Source organism: Mytilus galloprovincialis, chromosome 13 (assembly GCF_965363235.1).
Source record: "Mytilus galloprovincialis chromosome 13, xbMytGall1.hap1.1, whole genome shotgun sequence".
NCBI classification, from domain to species: Eukaryota; Metazoa; Mollusca; class Bivalvia; order Mytilida; family Mytilidae; genus Mytilus; species Mytilus galloprovincialis.
Window position 1 is genome coordinate 29,612,068 of NC_134850.1, and position 12,806 is coordinate 29,624,873.

General features: G+C 30.9%; 1 protein-coding gene across 1 annotated transcript; it reads left to right on the top strand.

Annotated features, from left to right (window-relative positions):
* Positions 1-11,204: 11,204 nt before the first annotated feature.
* LOC143057112 (uncharacterized) lies at positions 11,205-12,585 on the top strand. Its single transcript, XM_076230351.1, has one exon. It carries the CDS (start codon positions 11,213-11,215, stop codon positions 12,509-12,511), a length of 1,299 nt encoding a protein of 432 aa, XP_076086466.1. The 5' UTR covers positions 11,205-11,212; the 3' UTR covers positions 12,512-12,585.
* The last annotated feature ends 221 nt before the right edge of the window (positions 12,586-12,806 follow it).

The following is a 12,806-nucleotide window of genomic DNA, read 5'->3' on the forward strand; positions in this document are numbered from 1 at the left end:
ACTTATATCGAAGCTTTTTTAACCAGATATCGAAGAATACATGTAATAGTATATAAACGACATTACATAAAAAAAAAACACCTTTGGTGTGTGAGGCAATTTTGTATATGATAATCGCCACTATAAACATGATAAGGAGACAACCTGCTTTTATATTAAATGTATGAATTTTGATCCAATTTAATGAAAAATAAGCGTGAAATATATACCCGCTACGTACTTAGCTTGAACTAACATTTGAAAGTCACTCACAACACATATGTGAAAACAAATTGTCATAAAATCTTAAGTCCAAGGCTATAAATACTTATATAAAACTATTATATAAATTATTTGTCTAGTTTTTCTGTCTTTGTATTGAAGTTGTAGACAACAGCAGAAAAATAGCATATGAATAGTGTGGTATTTACCTTGAATGATCATTATTATTATATTTGATTGTTCATGATCACATCAGTTTGGTGTTAATGTACATTTTGTGTCGCATAAGGTGTTACGTTGAACTAAAATACTATTAACATTTTGTTAATATATACACCTCATTTTATGATCATACTTTTGGTTTATGTTAAAAGCAAGTGTTATTAAATATGAAAACTGAAATCACGAATAAGTATGAACATACTGGCATTGAAAACCTAAATATTGTCTTAAGTGCTTTAAACTGAATTCAAGGTTGTCACCTATTAAAACGTTTAAATCCGATGCATGGTTTGAACATGTCCTAAGTTAGGAACCTGTGGTTCAGTGGTTGTTGTCTGTTGATGTGTTTCATAAGTGGTTTGTTTCTGGTTTTATATAGATACGACCGTTGGTTTTCCTGTTTGAATTGTTTGACGCTAGTACATTTTGGGGCTCATTATAGCGTGCTGTTCGGTATGAGCCAAGGCCTCGTGGTGAAGGCTGTACATTGATCTTTATTGGTTTTCTTTTACAAATTGTGACTTAACTGAAGTGTTGTTATTTTTGTATCTTTATACACTACTTTTAGAATATTTTTTTTCCGAAAAGGGGAATATAAAAAAACAAAGATACTAGGCTTCTAATTTGTAATGCAAGCAAACGTCTCGTTTGCATACGATTTTTATCTACGTAATTTTATGATGTTTATATATCTAAACTATTGATTATCCTTTTGGTATCTCACTGCAAGTCTTTTTTGATAATTATAAGGCCGTTATGCCATATTTCAATTTTGTATTGAAGTTTAATGAACCTATTTTGTTTACGTCAAAGTTGCTCACCAAATATGTAAAAACATGTTGTCATCAAATGTAAAGTCCAAGGCTATAAATACTTAAATAAAACTATATAAATTATTTGTCTGTTGGTCTGTCTTTGTATTGAGGTTGTAGAAAACAGCAGAAAGATAGCATATTAACATTGTGGTATGTACTTTCACATTATTAAACTATCTACCATTACTTCTTTTTATCTCGTGAAATAAATCTGCATTTTGATGGGGATATATGTCTATGTGCGTTTCGTGTGCATTCTTTTTGGATGAGAGTTTCTTTTACCATAAAAATGCATGGTCGTAATACTTTTTTGTTCTGAGATTGTCGAATTCTAAGATATGTTTCCTCTCATTTTACTTTTGATGCTGTTTTAGCACAGTCAGTGATGTGCGTTTTTGATTTTTCTAAATTGTCTTTTTGTCATGGACCACTCAATGATCATTTTTTTTTTCTATTCTTATTATAATAAGTAAACGGGAAGTATCAAAATTCAATGATACCATGCTTATCGCGTATCGTATGCATTAGACTCGTCGGTGCCAATCGATCCACAGATGTTAGAATATGTTCGTTTTACTGCTTAAATATTTTAATGAGAAATAGGTTTTATAATGTTAAAAACTGAAATTTGAGTGTTGTAAATTTGCTTTCATTAGAATTAAATAATCATTATACTTTAACAATACAATTGATTGGTTGATGGCATCAACATGATATCATATTAAATAAAGGTAATGGTAGTATACCGCTGTTCATAGTCAAAAATTGATTTAACTGAAACAAATCCGGGTCACAAACTTAGGGATACACATCAACTATATGAAGGAAAATACGGAACAACAAAAACTGATACAAAAAAACATCAAAATACAAAGATATTTGAACTTTTTGATAACAACTGCTATACTCCTTACTTGGTACAGGACATTTAAAAAAAAATGGTGGGTTCAATCTGAATTAATTAACTTCTTTTCCTTCTCAGTTATTAACGTTTTAGTGATGTGAACATTTTAATTATTTTGAGAAATGATACATACTTAAAACTGAATAAATGAATATAAAACCAATCCTATAAATAGTATATAATATACGTAATGCATTTTTTACCAGTATTACGAACTTGATTTCCTTTGATTCTAATTGAGTGACAGAATTATTTGTGTCCAGCTAGGCAGCGTAAAAAAGAAATTTGGAAACCAATCAGTTGTTAGAAAAAAGGAATTTCCGTGATGATCGAATATATAATACATGTTATGTTACAACAGAATTGATATTACTCAATTATGTAAGATATAAATTTAATAAAGGCAACCATTAATTCTCTCTAAAACTCCTCAATTTAGGATAAAAAATTCATAAGGCAGTTTCTTAAAGTAATCGGTTTCCAAAAAAATATGGTAAGTTTAATATTATTACAGTGATAATCATGACTCTGATACGTGTAGAGATTCATCTACTATTATTTCTTTTTATTATCTAGAACACAATCGTTAGGTTTAACATTCTAAATATTCTTTTTTTCAATTAGATTGATTGATTTCAAAGCCACTTTCAGCAATATTTTGCTATTGGGTGCAGGGTTTCTTTTTCGGTTCAGGAAGCCGGTCAAAATTTTAACAAAAAGTAATCAAATTGAGGCAGAAAGCCAACTTATTTGAGAGCTGTTCGGTTAATTAAAGAAGTGCATATGACTTCAAATTTAAAACAGATATGTTGTATGGAGATTAGAGCCATATTACTAAGTTATGAACGTTTTTCCCCAATAATTTTAGAATGCTTTACTTATATTCAATAGGCATTGCACAAAATCAAGTATTCTGTTCTTTAAATGAGATTCAATTTGGAAATATGCTATGATGTACAGTAACCAATATAACATAAATGAAATGTAAGATTTCAGGGCTTTTATATTTCTTTCAAGTTATGCAAGCATTCTTTGAAACTGTTATATGGTTGTTGTGCTTGAACATGTGTGGTTTAATTTTATAACATTGAGATGAAATCTAAATTCTTGATCTGTACTTATTTTGTTGTTGTTAGTGCTCTTGTTTTTTTATAGGGCATCTAAGTTTGTAATCTGTACTTATTTTGTTGTTGGTGTTGCTTCTATTTTTTAGAAGACTTCAAAGTGCTTCAACTTTACTTATTTTGTTGTTGTTGGTGCTCTTGTGTTTTAGAGGGCATTTTAGTGCGTTATCTGTACTTATTTGTTGACCGTTCTTTTAAGTGCATATAACGTTCTGTAATTCAACGGGTCAATATTGATTAGAGAGGGTTGAAATTAAAAAAAAGAAAAACGAACACATGGCATATGCTTTTCGTGTTTGGCAAAAAGTCCATGTTATTCACAAATTTACTACACTTGATTTAAAGCAGTTTATTTGTGTTGTTGTTTATCATTTGTATTTGTTAAATGTACTAACTATAATTACTTAAATGACATTAAATAATTATAATATATTATGTCCATAATATCTCCCACTATAATAACAATTTACATGGTTACTTATGCGGTTTGACATCAGTATTACGTAGTTAGCAAATGAAGGGATTGTTTCGTTTCAGATGTTTCATTCTTAAGTCCACAATTGTCAATTCAAGTGATAACTCCATTATGTACTGTCTAAAACTAACAATCGAATCTCAGTGGATATCGTTAAGATTGTTATAAATGTAAAATATGGTATATGCTGTTGTCCTTACTCCTGTGTACATATGTTAAGTCCATTGACCACAAATGTTCATCATTTGAAGCTTAAACGTATAACAACCTTCGCGCTTTAAAGTTTAATAACCTTCCCATATTAATTCAATAGTTCTATATAACTTACACATCTAAAAAGGTATGCATTGAGTATACAAAATTAAAAAAAGTGGAAATAAATGAATAAAAATTTATGAAAAAAATTGCACAATTAATCTTTATAATATAAGAATGAAGTATCCTACATATACCCTCCTGTGACTTAATGTGAGTTGATATGATTGATATCATAATGAATCAAAATATGACAATATGTGTGTTGCATTAATATAGATATATTGCCCGGAACCAAACATTAATCTTGTCTTTAAAAATTAAAAAAAAAAACACCAGTTATAAAATGCAAAAAGAAATCAATGTTTATTTCTTTTGTTTTTATATTTCAAAAGTACGTTTGAACAATTTGAAGAAAGTAGTTACAGGTTATGATATATTTTAATATCTGAAGACTACAATAAAAGGCAAATCTTAAGCATGAATAAATGCATTTTTTGGTAAACGTACATTGCAATCGATTTTGAATATTATATAAATACGCCTACAGAAACGTTTTCAATAGCACAAGAATATACTGTATATCAATGACCGCTACTTGCTATATTTCCAGTAACTAATTTCGGAATGCTATCATTGTACATAGTGCCTTAGATTGTTATTATTGGACTTAGGATATAGCCTTTCGCAAATCGTTACTTGAGATTAATTGGGATCTCTATAAAAACGTAAGTTTCTAGATGATACAATTTTGTTATTGTCTGCAAGCTAATTTTACTTTTATTGAATAAGTCAAGAATAAATTCTTTTCGTAATTAGCCCGTGTTGTTGCTTTCATAGAGATTGTAAAGCGTTTTCCAATAATTGATTCATTCCTTCTTTCATTCAATTTTTTTCTGGAAGATGGCATGTGTCGCCGCTGATTGAATATTTATTTCAACTTTTTGTTGAAAGGTATGTCTTACTTTTTATTAATTCAAATTGATATGAATATATATATATTTATGAATATATTTTATTCTTTTCCGTTATCATTTTTTTAAATAAAGGAAGCTCGTCGGTTGCTGTAGTGTGACATATTTTCCTAAACATGTTTAGAGAATATAAGCAGATTCTTGATTGTTTATGTTGAAATTGTTTGAAATTTAAACTTCGGGCGATTTAGTACTTGACAATATAATTACAAACATTGACATGTGCTTGACAATGTTTATTGTGTCATTTAGGGGTCTTTTATAGCTGATTATACGATACGGGCTTTGTTCATTAATGAAGGTCGTACGGTCACCTATAGTTGCTAATTTCTGGGTCATTTGTTCTCTTGTGGAGAGTTGTATCATTGGCAATCATACCAACTCTTCTTTTTTTATATATAGACACAATGGCATGTGGATTGTTGAAAACTAAACAATTATGTTGGTTACTTATGCCGTCGGGTTGCTGTTTTATTGGCGTATGTTCCATATCTCTAAATACGTTTTGTTTTTGTTTTTACTTTGGTTTTAGATTTGTTGTAATTGTTTCGTTTCTCAGAATTTAATAATACTACGTCACATAAGATTGTAAAATGTCACAATGTTCAATCAAGTCAAAAATTGAAAACAACACGTTTAATATGCGTTCGATTTTCTGGATTTACCTTCATCAGGAACGCGCAAAGCCAAACATTTGAAATCCGAAGATGTATATGTACCGAAACCGTTGAAGAGCTATATGACAAAAATACCTAAAATAAATAGCCAAATTCATCTAAAGTCAACTTTGCCTGAGGGAGTTGAAACCTTAGTTTCTTAATACGGGCAATTGTTGTAAAGTTTTCAACTCAGGTAATAAACAATTACCTGAGAACTTGATATCCCAACTATGTTACCTGCATGTGTAAAATTGTATTGGTGATGAAAATTAGTTGATAATTTACTTAATATTTAAAAATTTCTATTAAGAGTGAGGTGTCGATCCTTATTAAGATTTTGATTAAAAATAGTTCTCTAATATTGTACGTGTTTTCAAAAATCCTAATTTCTTAACTTTAATGTAGATAAATGGCATTAACATTACCATAATATCTATATAATATATATATATATATTATATATATAAAAAGAAATCGTATATTTACATAGAAGACTGAATATTTAACATATGTGATAAAGCAAATCTGTTCAGTCAGAGAGAAAAGAATCGTTTATTTTTGTATATTCAATTATTCTCATGATGCATATATGGATATTTGGATGCCTAATACTTAAACGACCTTTGAATTGATTAAGAGCAACAATATGTCATTGCATTTATAAAGACAATTAATAAAACCGTTATACTTTCGTCTCAATTAAAGACTTTGAAAAATATTTATTTTTAGATAAATTTGCATTATTAAATTCGGATATTATAATAAATTTATTGAACATTTATCAAAAATTTGCGCTTAAAATATATCAAATAGTTTGTGATTAGATTAGTTGATAATGAATTGTTTTAGTGCTTGGAAATGCAACGACCGGTTGTTTGCTATAAAACAGGGACTGCTTCTTTTCCTTGATTGATAATTTTGATTCAATTTGCGACAGGAACACAATCATGTATGGCTATCAATATAAACATTGCTTCCGCTGTTTTTTGCGATTAATACCGCATGTGACAAGTTAATTAATTGCTTCCTTTGTCTTTAACTGTTTTATCACGATCTTGATAGTGTTGTTATTTTTTTTAATCTTGATCTTAATAATCTTGTTATTGTTGTCTTCATTATCCTTTATTCGAAAATGTGCGCGTCGAAAACATGAAAAGGATAAAAAGTTCTATTCGTTTTGATTTTATTTATTTTAAAACATGAAAGATTTTCCAAAGTAACAACAATGAACGATAGGGATAATTTCTTTTAAAATTTTAGTGGTATTTTTAATAAAAACACAGAGGCAACTGTAGTATAACACTGTTCAACTTAAGTCTGATGTATTGTCGGAACTTAATAAGTGTTGTCTGTGATTTCGGAAGGAGGCTAATAATAAACTCATCATAGATACCAGGACTAAATTTTATATATATATATATATATATATATACGCCAGACGCGCGTTTCGTCTTCAAAAGACTCATCAGTGGCGCTCGAATCAAAAAAAGAAAAAACAAAGCCAAATAAATTTCGAAGTTGAAGAGCATTTAGATTCCTAAAAGTGTTGCCAAATACAGCTAAGGTAATCTATGCCTGAGATAGAAAAGCCTAAGTATTTCAAAACAATCTAAATTTTGTAAACAGTTAATTTATAAATGCAAAGCTAAAGCCTCGGTCACACCTTGACGGAAAGCTCGAACGGATGCCTAACGGATAACTTTTTTTCAATCCGTTCATGTCCGTTAGACGTCCGTTCGTATCCGTTAGACGTCCGTTCTTATCCGTTAGACGTCCGTTCATATCCGTTGCATGTCCGTTTAGCGTACGTTTTATCCTTCGACGTCCGTTTTAAATTTGTTTGGTGGAAAATTTTGAGCATGTTCAAAACTCTGAACGGACGTCCAACGGATGAAATGTACGTTGAACGTATAGGCGTCCGTATTGTACGGTACTCGTCCGTTTCGTTTCCGTTGTGTATCCGTTACATGTCCGTTATACATCCGTTAGAGGTCTGGCAGATAAATTCACCAACGGACTTCTAACGGACGTCTAACGGATAAAACGGATGTTGAACGAATGTGAAACGGACTTCTACCGGACGTATAACGGATAAAACGGACGATGAACGGATCTGAAACGGACAAATGCCAACAAAAAATTTCGCGTCAGAAATGCCAATTAGGATGTTTAAGGTTCATGAATTCTTAATATTCATAATCGATCTTAGAGTAAGGGCACGTCTTCACAATCAAGCAGCTCTTATTCAGCCAGAAACTGCCCTTTGACGACATTTTGAAGAAGAAACCAAAACCAGTTACACAGAAACATTTTGTATATTTATGCGATTTACATGTATTATAAGTGTTGCCTTAATTTTCCCATATATCTTGTTCATCCGTTTTATCCGGTACGCTTCCGTTAGGTGTCCGTTTTATTCGGAACTCGTCCGTTGAATGTACGTTCGACATCCGTTTTGTCCGTTACAATTCCGTTTCTCGTACGTTGCATATCCGGTGTGTGTCCGTTATGCATTCGTTACGCGTCCGTTTTATTCGGTCAGAACATCAACGGACTCCCAACGGATAACAATTTTGTCAACGGACAACTTTTATTTTTATCCGTTAGGCGTCCGTTCGTGCTATCCGGTAAGGTGTGACCGAGACTTAAGACGCTTTTGTAAACCATGTCGACGCATTCGGTACCTTTAAAGTTGGTCCCATGTGTTTTTCTCATATTTTATATCAACCTAATTAGTCTTTCGGTAATCGATTTATGTGGTTTTACTTAGGTTATCTACTGTCACCTAAGTTTCCGCTTTGATAGAGAATAGAAAAATGCAAGTAGAGATCAACAGTATTGCAATAAATTGAGCATTTTATGGAAATTGTATGTAATATAAAAGCCATATATCATCCCTGATTGACATCTAACTAAATATCTCTGATTATATCGTTAAATTAATGACACTATTGGTGCTAGCCGAATACAGACAAAATCATGCTTTATTTGGATTTAATACATAAAATGCTTAAAAGATGTCTTATTATCATTTGATTATTTACCGTAGGATGGTTAATTATTTTCATAATCTCTTTAGGACCCATGTATCTGTTTATTACAGGAAATGAAATTAATAATCAGATATAGGAAGATGTAGTATGAGTGCCAAATAGACGACTCGCCATTCAAGTCACAATTTATAAAAGTAAACCAGTATATGTCATGATACGGTCTTCAACGCGCAGCCTTTGCTCACACAAAACAGCAAGCTATAAAGAGTAAAACAAAAATAAAAATCATTCTATAAATTTTGTGAATATTATTTCTCCTTTTATTTAAAAACCGAGTATACACAGATGAGCATCCAATCATCAATTATCTAAGGTCTATAAAAGAAAAATGATTTCACAAAACCAAAACCCAAAATAACAATGTATCTTACTCTTTAGTAATCTGGTATTTCATTTGGTTAATATATTTTTGTATCCATGTTTTGAAGGTTATGACATCTTTCAAAATAGTAATTACTTACATATTGACAATGCACAAAATATTTTTTTTTTCATGCTGTTGATGACGTTTTTACACTACATTCTTTTGATGTATACTGATTGATACTTTAGTCATGGAGAACACAATTTTAGTGTTAGATTTTACGTTTTTGATTCGTTCTGATCTAATAAGTCAACTTATTTTCATCTAATTTGTCCCAACTCAATCTTACCAAGTCTCAATTGATAATAGTTTCTGCTCGTCTTATTTGACTGCACGGTCACATTAAGTTGCTTTAATCTGCTTCATTTAGACTCAGTTAGATAGTTGTCAAATTGTCGATCAAACCACATCTCAATATTATATATCAACTCACTGTACTACGATTTTGATTTTGGAAAAACGTCAATAAGACATCAAGAGATAATAAGATAAAGAAACTAGGCTTGACAGGAAAAAAACTTATAACGAACACCAAGGCTCAGATAATTACCAAACTTTACAGCTAAAACGTGTCACGTTAAACTTGATTAATGACATTGTCATCCTTCCTGATGGAACTTCCGGATTAAATTTATTGCATAATATGTCAATTCAACTTAATTATGAATGACGTTTCATCTACAACGAAAATGTCAGCGTTATCATTTTCCGTGTGATGTCGTTTTCATGTTATTTTCGGTATAATTGATCTACCAATGATTTGTATAATAAGTTGTGGCACATGTTAGGAATAATTACGGTAAAATCTGAAACCTTAATTGATACTACATGGATAAGCATTTGAAATATTTCAATGAAAGGTGACACGGAAAGTGATTGTCACGTGAATATAATTGAATTTAATGCAGTTTTCTTACAATTTATGACATTGAATGCATAGGATTGCTATCTATTGCATCAACAAATTAATTATCACGTGACTTACATTAGTAATATTATATCATGGAATAAAATTGCATGCGGTGCGCATCATTATTATATATAGGAAATATTTAAATAAATCTGAAATTGATGTCCACATTTGATACATCATTTGTTTTGTTCTTAAACGTGATCATATTGTTTTTGTCAAACTTAAAATTCAAACCACCCTACGAACTAGAGATACGTGATTGGTGACGACTCACAAAAGAAAGACAATTGTGCAAGTACTCTATGATCGTATTTCTTTATATACTCGCTTTCCATGACAAAAAGCGTGCTGTATGACCTGTTCCCAGAGACAATTACGACAGCCGAGTCTTTTGAAACTCGTTTCTTTTGTTGATGTCATCTACGAATGTAAGATTGCGTGTTTTTATGTCATCAAAGAATGTAAGATTGCGTGTTTAAGTATACATTCAAGCAGAGTTCATTTCCACCTTTAATAATTGTTTCAAAACGAAACTTGTGTTACTAAGTATAACATGTATTTTTGAAATTGTATCACTTAGAACAAATATCACATAAAAAATAATTATTTTCTGTTTTCCTCATTATGTCTAAGATAATAGAAACCAAATTGAAGGTGACGTCAACAAGAAATACAAAATGAAATATACCTTAAAACATTAAAATGAATGACATTTATTAAACATATCATTACCATATGAAGCAATGTTATAAAATATATCTAGATATTAATTTATTGTCTTAAAAGATAAACCAATATCTATACAATATATGTACATTAGTCTATAAATCTTTCATCCGTGGCTAGAAATTTAGTTCTTATAATTTTATTTTCACGCTAAAAAAAGTGTAATCTCGTTTTTCCCCTTTGTTTTCTTATTCAATAGTCATTGGTGGCACATTTAGTCATATATAATACAAATACACAATACATTAAATTAAAATGCCATAGAGATTGTTGTTAGCCGATCAGAATATTACGGATTCTCATAAATCGAATTTTTATAACTTACTATGCGGCAAGGCCTTGCTCGTTGTTGAAGGCCTTACGGTGGCCTATAGTGGTTAATTTCTATGTCATTTGGTCTCTTGTGGAGAGTTGTCTCATTGGCAATCATATCACATATGTATATGTATATTATATGTAATAGTATTGTCTGCATTTCGTTCACACAATTTGTTTTTTTTTGTTTCTTTGCAGATAACATCGACAAAATGGGAAGCAACCAGCAATCTGGACTTGAATTACACCAAGATTACCCAGATATAGTTGTTGTGATATGCTTGCTGGCTGTTTTCAGTATTTTCGGTACGATCGGGAATGCCTTTGTTATTTTCGTGTATTCAAGAAAGAAGGACAAATCAACAACAACAATCTTCATCCTAACTTTGGCGGGAACTGACTTTTTTACTTGTTTGATAATTATTCCATTTACCATCGTTGTAGAGTACGTTGAGAAACAAATTCGATATGACAGTGCCTGTAAGATATATCAGTTCTTAATTACATCAAACGTACCGTTTTCATCTTTTATTATGGTCGTTATAGCTTGCGATCGTTATATGAAAATATGCCGCCCATGGAATCAGATACTTGATACGAAAATGGCTAAGAAGATAATTATTTTCCTCTTTATGTTTGCCGTTATGTTAGGCATAGTGATAGCGTTAGTTCATGGAATTCCTAACGACTTCTTTATGAAATTAAATGGATCTCCTATAACTTTGACTAATACAACAACAAACTCATCCTTGCTAATGCAAGTGTTCGATATCAATAATGAAACGGTCAGTAATCTGAAAATGACAACTGTTACACCTGCGACCGTCAATCAATCCAAATCGAATTATCTGCTGAACATGACAGCATTAAAAACGAAAGACGAAACGCTTTTTCTCAATGATTTGCGTTCTAAGATTGAAAGGTTGTGTTTACCAACTGAAAAATACATAAGCTCATCGGTACGAAACATTTTTCAGAAGTTTTATGCGTCTCTTTTTCTCATATCTTTCATACTGGTTGTGATTTTTTACACGTTAGTATTTCGATCATTAGTGATGAGACGAGCACGCAAAGCTAAGAAAAGGACATATGTTGGTGATATTACTCTCGGCGGACATCATACGGCTCACCAGCTTATGACAACAAACACATGTACAGTTGCAACAAAATCGACAATGACCGAAAACTTGGATGGCACAACCAATAACGATACATTTAAGAAACCTTTACAATTGAAACGAACGCGATCGGCACAAGAAAAAAATAGGTCAGCCAATATGAAAACTGCTGGTATTTTGTTTATTGTGACAGTAGTTTTTATAATTTCATTTCTGCCTGCCTGGTTGATGGCGATGAGAGTTGTTCGTGGAAATATTATTTTATTTTACATGCATTTTAGCTACAACGTTGCAAATCCTATTATTTACGCATTTTTTAATCAAAATTTCAGAAAGGATATCAAAAGAGACTGCAGTTTTCTAATAAGTTTTGAGAAACCTTCTACAGGTTAAACAATTTAAGTTTTATATTTGAATGTATATATATTTTGTTTATCATATTCTTATTTTATTAAAACTATACCAAAAAACAAAAGAAATTTTAATTTCTATAGGTTTAATTTATTTTGCAATCTAATATCTTGTTTGTAGGATTATTTGATAAAGTAAATGAAATCAATGTCCTGTTTATATACAAATGTGCCTGAATGTGCAGTTACAAATGTACGAAACCAGATTTGAAGAAGATACGTTAAAAAAGAGGGACGAAAGATACCAAAGCGACAGTCAAACTACTAAATCTGAAACA